This window comes from Thermobia domestica, chromosome 12 (assembly GCF_964235325.1).
Source record: "Thermobia domestica chromosome 12, izTheDome1.hap1.1, whole genome shotgun sequence".
In the NCBI taxonomy this organism is placed as follows: domain Eukaryota; kingdom Metazoa; phylum Arthropoda; class Insecta; order Zygentoma; family Lepismatidae; genus Thermobia; species Thermobia domestica.
This window is the reverse complement of record NC_137465.1, coordinates 140,213,034-140,230,955: the sequence shown is the minus strand read 5'-3', so window position 1 is coordinate 140,230,955 and position 17,922 is coordinate 140,213,034. Positions and strand designations below refer to the sequence as shown.

The 17,922-nt window shown below is 32.6% G+C and overlaps 1 protein-coding gene across 6 annotated transcripts in view; it reads left to right on the top strand.

Moving 5' to 3' along the window:
* LOC145666688 (OTU domain-containing protein 7B-like) overlaps positions 1-17,922 on the top strand; it is a 189,058-nt gene that overhangs the window by 151,501 nt on the left and 19,635 nt on the right. For all 6 annotated transcript variants that reach the window (XM_081734167.1, XM_081734168.1, XM_081734172.1 and 3 more), the window contains exons 3-6: positions 1,294-1,551; positions 13,076-13,246; positions 14,316-14,483; positions 17,033-17,288. In XM_081734167.1, coding sequence (XP_081590293.1) covers positions 1,294-1,551; positions 13,076-13,246; positions 14,316-14,483; positions 17,033-17,288 — 853 coding nt within the window. The remainder of the gene's footprint in view (positions 1-1,293; positions 1,552-13,075; positions 13,247-14,315; positions 14,484-17,032; positions 17,289-17,922) is intronic.

The following is a 17,922-nucleotide window of genomic DNA, read 5'->3' as shown; positions in this document are numbered from 1 at the left end:
AAAATAATATTCAAAAAGTGATTTAACGATTATTTCTTAAAAAAAAATTCATTAAAATAAGTTTGCCCTTGTACTATATAGATCCACAGCAAATGTAGTAGTAGTAGGAACGGGTTAGAAGCCCCGCAGGGGTTGTTTGGATTATGTTCTCGACATCAAATTGGCAAGAATGCTGAAACGTTTGGGATCGGCAAAAATGCGTACGGGAAGAATACATTAGACAAATAATATACACTATCATTAAATAAATAAATAGTTCGAAAGATAAGTTTTCCCATATCTTTTAACAAATTCTTAACTCTGAAATCTTCTCTCACCCTATTGCAACAAAGGAGTCTTTTGAGACATTAGTTAGCTGAAAATTAACTGATAAAGTAACAGTTAAGATGACTTGAACCAAGGTTAGAAGCTTAATAATATGACCTCTGCATTACACAAAATACTTTGAATCAAAGAGTACTTGGGATTAATCTAATTAAAGGGGTTTTCTGTTTTATGAATCTTGTAAATATTTTTTTTGAGGTATTTGTTCAGTGAGTAAGAAGAATTTTGTAACAAAATTTACTGAATTTGAAAATTGAAAATTTAGAAGCAACAGGTAATTATTTTTAAATGTTTAAAAAGCTAATGTAATTTCGGGGTATGTTTAGTACAAGGGGTTCAGAAGCACGTAAGAAACACAAAATTTATAGGAGAAATGAGTGATGCAAGTACTTAGACGTAACATAACGTAACCAAATCTAACCTAAACTAACGTAAGCTAACCTGAACTAACCTAGACTAAAGTAATATTAGTAGAAATAAGCGAAATTCTATCATCTTTTGTGGAAAATTATGCGGGACTCTTACACTAATATAACATAAACTAAACTAACCTAACGTAACCTAAACTAGCCTAACCTAACTTAAACTAACCAACCCTACCCTAAACTAACCGAATGTGAACAGAAACTACCATAATTGTAACATTTGTTTAGAGAAAAGAGCTGGACCCCTTCTGCTAAACATAGGCCGTAATTTCCAGCGTAAAAATTGTAGGGGAGGGGAGACAAGAAATATTTGTGACGTTAAAAGTGAATAAATACAGTGTAAATTAAAGTACAAAGTATGTATAAGTTCATTTATTAAAAGAACTCGAATAAAAAGTTATTTCAATCTGCAGAAAGTTTTTACATCCTAGGCTTATTTATTGATACGTCCTTGTAATTACTTTGTCTAGGTATCTTTACAAGATGGAGAATATGATAAAGAAATAGTTTGTATATATATATTATTTTTTCTGTAACATTTCAGGGCAAGGCTGGAATTTAACCTCGGCCTTACGGGCATACCATCTCTTAGTGTCTCCAGATGGCATTGCTCCTCATGACTCCACTTCGCCTACCACAAGAACTTCAGTAGATGGAAAATCTCCTACTTCCACTGTGCCTTTGCCCCAAACAGATGAAGATACTTTTGACTCCAAAGGGAACGAGGACTCTCAGTCTGTTGCATCGTTATCATCTGTAAGGCCTGTCCTCAAAAAGTCACAGGCCGTTGATCTGTCGGATGGTAAGTTCCTCGGAGTGATTGTATATCTTAATATATTTGCAATGTAAACATACTCTTTGGACCTTGGGAGATTACATTAAGGTGATAAGATAGTGTGAAAGCTTTGAAAATCAATTACCTTCAGTTACTGTACTAATCAGCTGTGTACATTTTAGTGATGTTTACAAATGCCAACCTATTGACTCATAAAAAATGAGTAGAAATATAGAGGTCGATTTTAACGAGCCAAGATGAGATAAGAATACTTACCGTATATTATGTGTATACGTTGTTCATTTTTCATGTGCAGAAGCGTGGTTGATATTCGATGGAGTGAAACCATTTTTAAAATGTAGTGTGTTTTATGGGATTTTGTCTTGGTCAAAACCTATACTGCGAAACGGATGATTATTTTGAATGGTTTTTAACACGTTCACTGCCACGTGTATACTTAAGTATACACACGGCGTAGGTAAGTGCAGGCCACGTGTATACTTAAGTATACACACACTAAGTTTCCTTCTTGGTCATGTGTGTTCTTAACTATTGACCATCCTACTTTGCCCTTAGGAGATATATCACATGTGGCCTGAGTGTCTTTTATTTTGCTGTCAGTTTATGGAATTTGTTTCCTGGGGAAGAGGGATCAAGTTTTGAATCCAGTACATAATTTTCTTTTATATTGAAACCTGCTTGCTGGTACAATATCCATATGTATCATTTAAAAACAAAACAAAACAAAACAAAAAAAAACAGCAAGCAAAACTAACTTATAGATATATGTGTATGCTGTTTCCTTTTTACATTTTGTTTGTATATAATGTAATGTATTTTTGCACTACAGTACATAAAACATTATTTCCTAAATTGTAATACATGGAGAAAACGCACATAAATCTGATAATTGTCAAACAATTAAAGCTTTCCTGAATTGTAATTAGAAAGAAATATGAATTAGTGATTTCCTTCTCATATCTAATATCTGATATGATCACTAATCACTAATATCTAATATGATTTCCTTCTAATATCTAATTCCTGTTATTACAAGGAAATATGACAAATCTAATGAATCTCATTGAAGCAGTCTCTACACATATATGGACTCTTAGGGCGGGTTCCACAATAGGTCACAACTTGAGGTGCACGCTTCAGTTTGCTATTTATTAGCTGACCACTTCTTCCATACTTTTTAAACACAAAACACATCGCCCCTTTTTGGATTTTTCCCAGAACTTTCTGTCAACCAAATAGTGAGCGTTCTTCTTTCTTGCCGTTGGGGTTGTTTCATGATGTTGGGGTTGGTTGCTTGGGGTTGCCAACGACAGGATAACTTCTTCTCTAAAATCTTTTATACTAAGAGATTTCTCTGGAATAATAGGCGAAGGTGTCATAATGAGCAAGTGGAAAGACATGAGTGAAATATTGATGTCGTCAACAAAGCACTGCAGAACTGTCTGCATCCAAACAAATAGGAGAGGTGAAGGTAAAGCAAAAGCTCAATACATTGTCGACTACAATATAGGGAAGTCTTCAATGGATATATATATATAATCAAATGGCCTTGCATGATACGTTTTCTGGCGCTGTAGCAAGTGACAGAAAAATCATTATTGTTGGAAACAAGATTAGTAATATTCCTTTCAACAATATATTATGCCAGCAATAAAAAGATAGTATAAAAAAACAACCTACCCATGAAAACTATATTATACATTGTATCATGCTAAAGACACAATAAAAACGTTGAATAAGAGTGAACGAAACAATATATTATCCGTGTATACTTTAGTATACACGTGGCTTGGAAAGGACTATGAACCGTCCCAGGCCATGTGTATACTAAAGTATACACGGCTGAAGACATCTCAAAACATCAAAAACAACACTGAAACCATTAAAAACTGAAAAATCAAATTAAAAATGTCATAAAAGTTAAAAACTAAAAAAAATGAACCTTTGGCCTGAGCCCACCCATAATCCGAAATTACGCTTGGCAGTCAACGTGTTAATTTAGTCTTGAAAAGAAACGAAACTATTTTTATACGAGAAAGATATTTGGCCAGGTATCAACTGCGGTTAACTCATATAGAGGTGACTGAAACTTTTTTATAAAGGAGGAAGGGATATCATGAAATTGTGCGAACTTATACTTTCAGATGCGAGAAAGCGATTTAACTGAGTCTCAACTTCGGGTGAAGTCATTTGCAGACGACTGTAGAAAACGCATTTCTCGAGAATGACTGTAGCGATTGTATTCGCATACCAATATGTCATTCACAGCCCTATAATGTATTGCTATAAATTTTGTCAGAAAAATACAGAAAAGGTACTGTTCAGCGACAATATTGGTACAGTGAACCCATTCCTTGTAGTTTAAACAGTCATTTTAAAGGTAACTAAGAAGAACAGTAACTTAGTGGTAAAATGTGTACTTGTGATGTACTAGGTCATCCCAGGCCATATGAGCAGCTATGTCCAGAATAGGGTTTGTTTTCTTAAGAAAGTTCCGATTTTCTATTGTTCCACTAATTCCACCATCATAAACTTTGATTTATCACCTCTTTTATCCTACTACTCTTTGGATTTTGATGCTACAAATATAAATATACTGTAATGAATATAAACTTACTTAGCACAGAACCTGTTCGATTGTCGTATTTTCAAGAGAGACCACATCAGGCAATGTTACTGTATGGAAAAAAAACACAGTCAGTCGTAGTTTTCTGTTTGATGCAGAGACATTAATGTGTCTTGACTACAACTATTCCTTTTAGTGATCTCTTTTTGCCAAAATTACTATCACAGCAGTCGAAACTGATAGTGACGTTTACTTTTGGTCTTTATAACAATTTCAGGACCTTATAGTTTGTATGTAACACCCCTCTACATAGAAAACAGTGTATATTAGGAAAACAAAACGTATTGTTAACAGTTGCATTCGTAATACTTGTATTAGAGCTTCATAGAAAGCAAACTAGAGGTAAAGCATGGAGTATAGCTATTAGTAATGTTAATGTTTTATTCTGGGAGCGCGGAAATAAATGAACCACTTGGTGTAATAGCTTAAGAAAAGTTTTTTGCTGAATAGATTGCTGTGGCTTTTACTTGTCTTATGTGCGGTCTGAAAATCTGCTCTCATCGCTTTTATTTCTTGCTTCGGTGCCTCCTCTGAAATCATGTGACTTGCCAATTGCCTCGATGCTGGGTTAACACTCAAAACTCTGTGCCCACAGGGAATCGAACACGGGACCACTCGCGCTGCCCACTCAGCTACACGTGAATATACATGTATATGTGCTTTCATCGTCAAATGACGAGGAAGGATTTTTTTAAAAAAAATAGAAGTAGTATGAACTTTGAGTCGGGTGCCATATTGAAATCCAAAGTTTGTATTCCAATATGGTTTCGGAGGACACTGTGGTTCAGTGGTAGAGCATTTACTTCTGGTGCGTGGGTTTCCTGGTTCTATCCGTGGCCAAGTAAGTTTGTGGTGGACATCGTGTCCGTGGATTTCCTTGGGTGCTTCTGTTTCTCCTACATTCTGATTCCACCAATTCTTCCCTCATCATTTACTTGTTTAATCATCCGTTCCCCTTAGCCTAACGGCATAATCGTGGAACATTAAAGATTTTTCCAATATGGCTCCCAATTGCATGCTTAACATCTACTCCTCTCTTTAAAGTTTCTTTTCTCCCTATTTCTTACCCGCCTGTTCTGATGAAGCATTTAGCGTTCATCATAGCAATAATTAGCAGTAGTGGATTATTTAGTCTGTTTCCCAAAGTGAACATTGTTCATTGCTTTGATTATCTTTTAGTCAGAATAAGTGTCCTCAAGAGGAATAAACCTGGAGTAAATTTCTGAAATAAAACATTCCCATACAAATTGATATTGTTCGTTCGAGCACAACGACATTACAAGAAACCAATGTGCTTCGGTTTCTATTTGACTTAAATAAAGGTGTTTGAATTTTCCCTCTCTCTCTCGCAACTCATTCAGCTATCTGTAAATACAAAAACGTCAGTGGTAATGTAAAGTATAGGGTTTAGTATAATGCAATACGAATATCTTTGCTGCTATGTAGAAAAGATGGGAAACAGAAACATCACAGATTACCAAATTCTTGTGTCTTAAGGGTCACTTTGTGAAAAATGAGCTTATTCATTTCGCCCTGCTTCTTGTTTGTCTCTTGCAGTTTCTAACGTGGGACATAGAAAAAAGTAGGACATCAATTTACATCATCAACAGCAAAAGAATTTTATCTTCTTTCCCTTGTTCTTAATAAATTTCTTACTTAGCGATGTCCTTGTTTTATCAGATATTGAACCAAATAGAAACAGTTTCAAACTTAAAGGAACAAAAGCTTCGCGTTTCTGCATTCCATCTTTCTTTATTTGATTATTTCTGAAGAGAAATTGTAACGTGCATTTAACATTTTAAGCGTCAAGCCTCCAAACTAGATGTTTTACTCTGGGGCCGCAATATCCACTATCCTGCTGAATAACACGTGAAGTGTGCATAACATATATGCACATAACCCCCAGTAATAGACCTAGTGTGCATAAAAGATGTGCGCATAGTGCTTGAAGTGTTAATAATCTATATATATATATATATATATATATATATAAATAGAAAATTAACTTGCTCTATAGTCCGGTGGATGTCATGTGTTTTTTATAGAGCCAGGTTAAATCTCCGAAAGATATACTTAGAAAAAACTGATTAGAAAGTCATTTCATACTCTGGATCCTTCTCATAGCTTAGCATATTTTTCATCAATAACGACGACAATAAATAGTATCGGAAAGTGAACCGTCTAGCGTTTACAAAATGTTATTAAATCGTTAGCCATAGATCTTACAGCATAAATATTTATGGACAGTTTACGACACCGTAACTGAATAGGTGTATTTGTATTTGTTGTACGTGTATTTGTATTTGTAAAAAATCTTTAAAAAAAAAACTACCAGTTAATTTAACAACATTGTATAAGTATTTAAACGGCCTGCTCTTAAAAATTATTATGTTGTCAATTGTAATTGTGTTATCAACAAAACTTATGTTAAACTGCAACCAAAAAAGCAAAATATCTTAATATAGTATGCCACTTACGTTTCCGAACATGTAGTTGACGTTTAATGTAGAACAGATTTGATTTTACGCAAATTATACTATATAAATAAAATTAAAATTGTTACTTTCAATTTGTGTTGTTTGCTACAGAATTTTCAACCACTGTTCTTTCTTGTGGTCTTCATCAAGGTATAAACATCTTCCAGAGGAATGCGGATCCTTCAGATATTTATAGTTCCTCTTCTTTCTTCGAGATTGACGTGCTGTGATCGAAAATTCAGTAAAAAATAAGCTCAACACAAATTAAAGTTAACAACATTAATTTCATCTATATAGTTGACGTTCAGCTTTTGCAGATCTCCAAGACTAGTAGACACTCAAAGTATGTATTTCTAAGTGAAGATTAGTCTTAATACCATAAAACATCTATTTTTTTCTATATCTGATAACGTTGATCACAATTCCAGTGACTTTTCTGACCTGGCTTCTTCATTAGAGCAATTAGAAAGAATGAGTTAGAAAATTTTAGGTATAATAGAAGCTAAATTAACAAGAATTGCTTCTACTTTGTGGTTTTATCTTTTCTGTAATTTGTACTTAAAAATCACTTATGTATTAACATTACCTTGTGTTATAATTTTAAAAACACAAGTGACCTTAAAGCACAAAGTGCAGAGAAAAATAAGATCACAAAGTAGATTCATTTTTATTTTTCATTAACCTACTTTCTGTTACTCCTAAAATTCTCTGATCCATTCTTTGCAATTGCTCTGATGCAGGTGATGGGTCAAAAGAAAGTCGCCGAAGTTATAAGCAACGTAATATTGATAAAGATTTTTTTTTCTGTCTGATATTTTGAAAATAATTCAATTCAAGGAAGTATATAAACTTGATACATACTAACATATACTTTTATCTGATCTAATCAAAAGATTTGATCGATTCCCATATTGTATCAGGATTATCCAAAAACCCTTATATGAAAGAAAATGGCTTGGAATATATATATTTTTCTACAATGAAATATAGAAGTCGAGCGCGTTCGCGTCCAATTCAGAATTGCCAATTTAACTAAGATTTTCCGAATGTTTTCTCTAGCTGTTCAAGGCAAATGCTAGAGTGTCTCGTCAAATAGCACTGACTGTTCTTATCCCTGAAGTTCTTGTGAAGCTGATAGGCTATCGTGCGCTATGTATGACCCTTGTCCTGGCTTTGTTAACTGTGATAGCTTTAAAAATAGATAAAATAAGCTTTAAAAATAGATAAAATAAGAACTAAAATCCATGTCTTAGAAATACGTACAGTATTTTGCATTAAGGTACATTAAACTATAAACAAACAAATTATCTTATCTCTCTATTTGTATAAAGTGTGTGCTGATACTCCTCTGACAAATACAGCAAATCCGTTATTTTGGGACTTCATCATTGGGCATGGTGTATGTCTCTTTGAAATACAGATAACTTGCCGTTAAGTATTTATATAAATAGCTAGCGTGTGCTAATTTCCACGTAGTGAGTTGCCCTACAAATTTACACTTTTTAAAATGTAAATGTTTTTTAGAAGAAATTTATATAAGGAGCTGACTAAGCCCAATTATAAAAATTAGTGTCTTATTATGTAAGTTCCAATATATAATATCCAGATATCAGTATAGTGAATGAAGCCTGGCCATATATACCCCTCACCGTTGAGTGCCGGTTTCTGCATAATACAGGCGAAGTTATGCTTAACAACACATGAAATTTAAAATTGTAACGTTACAGACAGGTTTCCTGTTAATAGAGGTTCCGTTCAACACATGTTTTTACTGTATATTACTATCACAAAGATAGTTTGGGATCATCAGATGTGTAATTACAAGTCATATCTTTTCTGGTAAATTTCTATAACATTGTTATTTCGCGTTCGGAAAACAAGAGATTGTGTAGTATTTCTGTACGAAGAATGGAGGTTAAGAGAATGATAAGCTAGTGAACTGGCACCATCATTATTGTTGATGTACACTCATGTTCAAAAATGTTGTCGCATCTATAATTGTCTTCTTGTAAGAATATAATTTGATAATGATTTTGCAGGGTACTTTTAATACTGATACTATATGTATAATCGGGAAATGTATTTTTGTGGTAAATTTCACAGGAAAAGAATTATAAATACGAAAATTAGAATGAATAAAACAAAATGTTGCTAAATTGGGAAGAAAGTTTTATTTTCGTTTTATTGTTCACATTTACTGCTGTTTTGACATGAAATTTGCCACATACATGTCTTTGGCGATTATACACATACTAACATTATAAGAAATACCGGACGAATTCGTTATCAAATTATATTCCTACAACAACATATTTATAGGCAATAATTTTGGACATGAGTGTACATTGTATACAGAATTAACGCATACATCCGATAGTTATAGTATATTTTTATTGCAACCATGCCTTCGTTATGCTCACTGAACGGTCTTTCTCACTTCAGGTTTTCAAGTAAAAGTAATTTCTTCAATTTTGAGCCTTGATGACGAAAATAGGATGAGGTTATTTCTCTATTTTATAAATTGATGACTAGTTGTAAAATGTTCCGAAGAATTGTTCTTACTTTTATTGTATAAATTGTAGTTATCAAACAGTGATATACATTTGTTCCTTAATTTCCGTAGTCCGTGTTCAATTTTATATATATATATATATATATATATATATATATATATAATGAAAATTGCTACGAAAACTTCCCTGAGAGTTAGAAAGTTACATTCGTTGAAAAAAGGGAAAGAAAATTATTGAATTGGTTTTCATTAAGATAAAAAGTCAAAAATTAAATTATGACCAAGGAAATTTAGTAAAATGGGTATTTACCCGTTATAAGTGTACATCTTTTTAAGACTTATTTTCTTGGTTTAAAAAATACTCCTCGGGGCGGAACATTATCGTTAACACGGCCGGTAAAATGGGCGACACAATAGAAAAAAGCTCGAAAAATGCACCAGAAGCTACCACAATTAAATTTTTATCATCGTGTAGGCTCAGTATTTCCAAATCAGTAGATCTTCTTCTAAATGTAGTTTTTTTCTTCTTTCCTCAACAAACACATGCGAAGGGCCTATCCGGTTGCAATGATGTGTACAAACTTTGGGAGAAGTGGCTGAAATTCAGCTCAAATCTAGGAGACTATGCAGATTCTATATTCCAAAACCAAATTGTTGTAAAATGGATGGAACATACTTAATAATGTCAGTGGAAAATCAATTAAAATAATAATAATAATAATAATAATAATAATAATAATAATAATAATAATAATAATAATTCATCCACTTGTTTCAAAAGCCAAAAGAGATAGATAGCTGAAATTCAGTTCAGATGTAGAAAAGACTATTTAGATAATATATTTCGAAAGCAAATTGTTCTAAAATGGATGGAACATAGTCAAAAAGTACGAAACATTGACAATATCAATAGAAAATCAATGAAAAATTAAAAAAATCTTTCGCTTATCACAAAAAACAGAAGAGAGAGATAGCTGAAATTCAACCTAAAGATAGAATAGACTATAGATTCTACATTAAAAAAAAAATTTCCTAAAATGGATGGAACATGGTAAAAAAAAAAAAAAAATCACGAGAGATAAACATTGAAGTCAGTGGAAAATAAATGAAAAACTGAAGTTGTCCACAAATCTTAAAAAAATATAATAAAGAGCTTAAAAACTATGTATAGCCCGTCAGGTAAATATGGATGATGATAAAGTATATGTGTCTTCTTCGAATTACCCAGGGCGACCCTCCCGAAGGTTACGTGATTGAAATATTTCACATCTGGTTTTGGAATTTCCACACTCGAATTAGCACGCAACTTGACTTTTGACCTGATCTCGTGACACAGTGTGGTCCTTATGGCAGTCCAGATAGGCCCTTTTACATGCTTATGTTTGAATGTAGCAGATATTTTAAATACTCACAGCAAGAAAAATAAATTTCTTTTACGTAAAAAGCATGTTGATTTAGTAGCATTCCTTAGCCTTTAGCAAGAAAATTTATTTCTTCTGGTTTGTATGCTTCATTAATAAATTTCTTACATATAATATATATTTTATTCGTTTTCAACTTCTGAGAGATCGGCTTATAATCGAATAAATACGGTGTTGGTGTCATTATTGAATAACTACAATTTACACAAAATAAATAATCATAGTAGTTAAAAACAATGAATATCGAACCACCAATTTCATAAAATAATGACCATATTCATTACACATTCATATAATGCAGTCAAGATTTTACTACTCATTTCTGTCCCTAAAACATCTTGGTTACTGTGTCAGGTTGACAATTTTCACTGAAATATTGAAGAAACATTTGCTAGTAACAGAACATAGTTTATATTTATTACTTTTTTAATGTTTATTTTTGTGTTATTATTTTAAATGGGCAACAAATCGCATCTCGTAAAATCTCAATAGGAAATGCTTGAAGACTCGTTTCATCATGTGTTATCGCAAACCGATAATTCTTAACAGTAACTTGAAAACAAAACAAAGTTGTTCTTGAAACGAGATAAGGTGTCTTTCTCACAAATGAAAACACCGTTGAGAAATTGAAGCTTGATTTTTTTAAGACACAGTTAGATATATTTATCTTTTAAATACTGCTACTCTATTAATCTATTTCTTGTTTCCTTGATTATTCTCTCTTTCTTCTTCTTTACGTACACTGTCGTTTATATGATCATATGTTTTATAATGATTTACCATCGTCTTATTTACATATGATAAGATTAGTCTCTTTCTTCTTAGTACATTCTTAACCCTCTATTCGGCCTTGTAGCTCACAATTAATATTGCTTTCTGTTGAATTACGCACGAATGCTCTTTCATACAACATTCATATACGTGGCTTACAGATCACTTGTTTAGATAGATGGAATTTTTGTCAGCAGGGGTCAGTCAAATTCAGTACTGCAAAAGCTTTATTTCCTGAGTGCCGCGAAAGTATGTTTTTATTTATGGTTTCTTGGTTTCTAGGAAGAGTACTCTTTCGGAGAAATATTCCTAATTATAGTTGTCCATATTGCGGGGAGTGATGCAACACAGATTAGCTATATTACGGGTAATGTGCTTGGAAGTAAACATCTTTTATTATTTTTTTTTTAATCCATAATACAAATTCACTTTAAAAATTATGAAATCATGAATACGATGACGTGTTTCAACTATAAAATCAAACCAAACATTTTTATTGGAATTTCTCAATACTTGCTAAATGAAAGGATAAATAGTAGCATCTGGAGTTGCCAATTGTCTGATTGTTTTGATACCTTATTTGTTAGGAAACAATGAACTTACGATAAATAAAATATAAGGTATCCATGTGAGCTTGAGGTTATCAATATCCGTCGTATCTACGGGTTCCTTGAGGTTCTTCGAGTTTCTGCCACTTTTTTATTTCACCAAATTATTCCGTCATTATTAACAGGCATGTGTCATTTGTTTCCATTCATGTGTGTTTTTTGAAGCGTTCTTGTAACTTTTAAACTGATAGATAAAAAACGCTGAAAATTTGTACGATGCAAGTATCGACAAGGAGTCATCGTTTGCATACTCTGTAATACTATTGGATTAATAATATTGCCAAACCCAACATAAAATTGTATTTTTTCAAATAGCACTACGCCAAATTATTACATATTTCAAATCCACGTACTAAACGTAAACTTACATTAGCACATTCATTATCCAGCGTTATAAATTAAGCGTGCTAGAATATCACAAACATCCAAATTTTAGAGGCCTTTACAATAGTAATAATGGAGCTCCTTCGTGGCTATATGGTTAGCGTACGCGCCTTTGGCGCGGGAGACGGGAGTTCAATTCCCGACGGGAGGTTATGTAGTTTGGATACCATGTTAAGCTTGTAGGTCCACATTTCATATAGCCTTGGTGTTTAAAGGGACGCAAAATTCAAACCAAATAAAATAATAATACCGCAGTTGACACTAATGTAGTAATGGACATCCAAAGTGGGATCAAGTGATATGACGTATTCCTAACAAATAGGAACAAAGAAACAAGGATTGAAAATTTGACATTTTTCAGAAGGTTTTATTTAGAGAAATTGTTCAGGTAATTATCACGTCCAATCACATAGATTGTTTCAATAAAAGTAAAAACCATAATGTTACAGCAGTTCAATATTTCAAACTGTTCCAGAAATATGACTAACACCGCGCAACTTTAGCAACACTGCCTAAAATTGTTATTGCAAGAACTTGTATTTAGAACTACTAAAAACAATTGTAATGTTATTGAAGCAAAGGAAAACAATAATAATCTGTAAAACTTCCAGGAAGTACATTATCTTGAGCAGTATTAAGCAGTACCATTGTTTTTCATATGTAATAATAAAAATTGCTCTCTCTGATTATTATTATTATTAAAAGTCACTCTTTCCCGTTTTACTTTCCAGTGAAAAAGCTTGCAAGAGGAATATCGAGAGCAACTGAAAATGTAAATCTAGTATCCAAGGCGAGAGATGAATTCGCTCTTGAGTTCAAAGATGGTATGTGTCACGTGAATCAATATTATATTGAGACACCTGTATACACATTTACTCTTCCGGATTTGACAATATATCCAGGTAAATCGATAGCTGTACAGTATATTACGTTATTCATTATTTTAAGGTGATTGCTATGTTCTTTCCTTACTTTATGTTAGTATTTATAAGCTAAATAAATAATTTACGAATGTAATCACGTGAGAAATCCTCCCTTGAAATGAATTCGGTAAATATTGGTTTTATAATTGTACTTGAAATGTTAAAAATATTATCAAAGGATTGAATATTCTTAATACTTATTAGATCAAGTAGAAAAATTAAAAAGAAAGTATTTAATACTATTTATTTTTTATGAGGTACTTGTAAAAATGTGGGATTAATGCGGCACTGCTAAGGTTTATTAGTTAAGTCTGTGTGCTAATGGTAATTACCCACAGATATTCATGAATTGTAACGTTAGAAAGTTTATTTATGTGATGATTTTATGTGTACTAATAAAAAATTTGTTAACGAAATGCTCTGATTGAAATTAATTTATGTAGATTTGTATCGATTACATAATATGAATCTGAAAGCGGCAAAGAAATATTAATAGTTTCGTGAAGTATTGAATGTTTTATAATTGATTGCTAAACCAATAGGAATGAGAGCCTTGGGTAAGCTGAGAAAAAATCGATGGGTAATATAAACCAGATATTTCGGAAGTGAGTAGTAGCAATCCTGAATAAAATGGCTGAGTTTAATTAGGTCCACATTGTCAGACTTACGTTTCTGTGGTGGTAAGCGTTATTACTAATTATTTGATATTTCATATGCAATGTGAGCCAAGTGTTTCATTTTCGTATTTTGTAGCATTTGTTCCAGTAAAATAAACTGCAATAAATTCTAGTAATGTGCTACAGTAGCAGAGTTAACTACATGAAAATAAGTTTTTGAAACAAAAGGTATTTTTGAGTTAGTACACATTACCTGGAAAAGTACTGCAAAACAAGAATTTTTGCAGTCAGAAACTGTACTTTCGTTTCTGGCAATCTGTAAGTTCTAATATAGTTCATTCGATTAGTATCGTTATTCTTAACACTCTAAAAATAGTGTTGCATTAGCCTAGTAATTAAATAAACGCAATGCATTTTATGTATATTTTCAGAGGATTTTCGTGGTTTCTTGGAGAAAGATTTAATCGAAATTTCAAGTTTAGTCTCATTGGAGCAAGCTGGCAGGTTAAATTGGTGGGCAGATACTGGAGCTTGTCAGCGATTATGGCCACTCGCTACTACAGGGGATGGAAATTGCCTTCTTCATGCAGCTTCTTTGGGTAAAATTCCTTTTCAGATTATTTACATACCTAAGTCCATTCCTAGTATAGAATGTTTGAGAACTTATTTTAACAAAATTATATAGAATTATGAATTGATTCTCCTCTGCTGTACTTGTTTATTTTATTTATTTGTATAATATTACTATTATTATTTTGGAGTTTGACATCATACGATTGTGCACCAGGAGTAAGGGAGAAGTGATGATGATAGTGGTAGAATGAGAAAAGTAGGAGGACACAAGAGAACCCCGAGAAAAACCACGCACACGGGTTTTCCACCAAAAAGCCCATTTAGCGGGAATCGGGATCTAACCAGGGATCCGTCGTGCCGAAAGTCAGCGCTCTACCAGTGAGCCACCGCGGCTGTGTATTAATTTAGTAGCCCATTGTAGCTATGCAACGTAAATGAGAATTCAGATAAGACAAGCTACAACAAAAATAACTTGTGAAATTTTAAAGAATATTTGCCAAACTGCTGCAGTGAATTAAATTGGTATGTTTTACGGGTCATAGCCTTGCATGTCGTAAGAATACAATCTTGCCGTGATGGTTTATAGAAGTAACTGTTCGTGAAAGAAATAATGTTTCCACTTTGTACACACAAATTCGTTTAATGAATTTTCTCTTCTGTTGAGCTATCGATGGTCATTCGACGAAATTATGAATTTGGACGTTTGCTTTCTCGAATTACGTTCTTAAATTATATACTTTATCAGTACCGTAGTACCAAGTTATCGAATAAAAAAGATCTTAATGCGCGAAGTATATAATTCAGTGCTGCTAAAATTCGGATAATTATTGAAAACGAATATATTAATATTCGATTAAAAGCAAAGGGAAAATTATTTGAATAATTTTAACAATATTAGTGTAGATTGCAACTTAGTAAAATGTTGAACTAAGTGATTGATGTCATGGCAAAGATTACAACACGAACATTCTAATGTTAAGTATCTGAAACAGTTTTACAGCTACTACCATTCCTCAAACAAATATAAAACCATTGGAGTCTACTTATGGTAATAAGCAGGGCTTGAAAAGTCTTGCTTGCAAGAACTAGCCAACCAAACGTCTACTAGTTAGATCATATTTGCACTAACGGCATTTATAAAAATGAACAAAAAACACTTTGCGACATAACAAACGTATCAATACGTTTTTTAAATTATTTTGTTCATTGGTACGTCTCTTCCAAATAAAAAGAGTAACATCTATTTATTCTTGAATTTCTTGTGGATATGTCCAGCTGTATGGCTGACTTGACTAACCAAATGTAAAAAAGTACTCGCCACTGGTGAGCAGGCGAGTGGGTTTTTGAAGCCCTGGTAATAAGAACAATTACTTTTGCATGGAAACCGTAGTTTTAAGGAATGTACATCCTCTTTGGTTTCTAAGGCAAATTCTATGTCATAATGTCGTTCTATATTCATTGTGAAGTATGTACTAAAATAGTGTTCTCGAAACTGAAGTCTTTGCATGCTGTGACCTCGAAAGAAATTAAAAGTAGGATAAATATTAAAAACATGTTTCAAAAATCACATAATTGTTCGAAGTAATATCTCTGTGTTATTTTACGATATAAGTAAGTTTGATGATTATTAACAATAGTTTCATATCACATCATAATGTATTTCGATGCCTTACCCCACGATATATATATAGTTGTGTATGTTGATGCGTTGTGCCTATATAAAGCAGAGGCATACAATAGCAAGCAAGAAGTTAAGAAGTTCCATTATGAAAACGCATAGTCAGGATTTTCACTTTATGCATGGAATGCATTATTAAGATTCTTTAAATTAATTCTACTGTATCCGATTTTTCAAATTTGTATACCCGTGTAAAATTTTTCAACTTCTTCAACTTGTTCAACTTCATTTATTTTTCATTAACGACAATTTGGAAATAAATTTAGAGTTAAAATGGAAAAAAATAGATTTTACTTCTTTGAATAGGCTGTTACAAGTACAAAGTAAAAAATTAAAATACAAATGCGTATTTGATCAATATTGTAAAAGATTTCTGTTTACGTCGTTATTTAATCGTCAACATTCTGAGTAAAGTAAAATAATTAATTCCCAATATTGAGTTTTTGAGTAGGGAGGGATCTTCGACTTTTGCTTACTATTGTATAATATATAACAAAAGCTAATTTGTTATATCGTACTCGCTAAGTGCACTTAGAAAATCATCTGAAGCTGTACTGAGAGTATTTCTCTTCAAATCCTATAAGTATGCCACAGTCCATTTTATAATATTTGCTGTGCTGTAAAAACAATCTAAAAAAAAAAAAATACTGGAGTATGATAGGAGGTTCGTATGTTTTCTTTGTGTATGAAGATAAATTTATTCAGAAATTCATATTCAAATGCGTAGCACTCAAAGAAGGTTTATGATTTAGTACCTAGGTCGATTCATTCTTTTAATCTTTTCTGTAGTAAACCTACAGAACAAATAGTAATTTTATATCTTTAGGTTATGTGTTTACTAAATTAGCCATTATTTACATACATATATAAAACTAACTGTTAATAATTTTGATTAAGGCATGTGGGGATTCCATGACCGCCTTCTTACCCTGCGCAAAGCCCTTTATGCCTTTATGACATCGAGTGAGTGCAAAGATGCACTATGGCGACGGTGGCGCTGGCAACAAACACAACTAAATGCTCAAGCTGGTTTCGTGTACAGTGAAGAAGAATGGGTGAAGGAATGGGAGAGTATTGTTAATATGGCGTCAACAGCGCCAAGAAAAGGCACAACTAGGCGGAGAAGCATGGTTTTAGACACCCCTAGAAGTGGGTAAGTTAAAATACATATAGGTTTTGGTATCTGACATTTTTGTTTCCAAACATGAATTGTAAAGTTTATAGTATCAAAAACTGGATATATTTAAATTAGATTAGTTCAAACCTAGTGGACTTGGCTGAGTGATTGGCATCAGTGCGAATTTATCTAACAGAGAGATGGTGAAGTGTGTTCGAGTATCCTCAGACCTGCACAATTTGTTTTCATTAATTCTTTTCTCCGAAATATATTGTTGTTTTCCAGAGAAGAGACAATCGTGATATATAGGATAGTTTGGAATCTCAAATAAAACAATCCGATTTATAAACGACAAACATCACGCTAATAGATGTCACTTTAAATATAGCCTTGATTGCGCTGATAGATGTCGCTAACGAGCAGATTTAAAACTATCATGACAATTTAGTTGCAACTTAAAAACTATTGTTTCAGTTCACTTATTTCTAAATGGGGCAAAGGTCGTAACCATATTTAGATATTATTAATATTTGTGTATTTCTAGAGTAATATTTGTGACGATTTAGTTGGAACTTAAAAACTGATGGTTTCAGTTTAAGCTATCAAAATGGGAAGTGCTTTATGAAAAACAAACTTCGTTTTAATTGACTTTTTCTGTCTGTATTTTTCA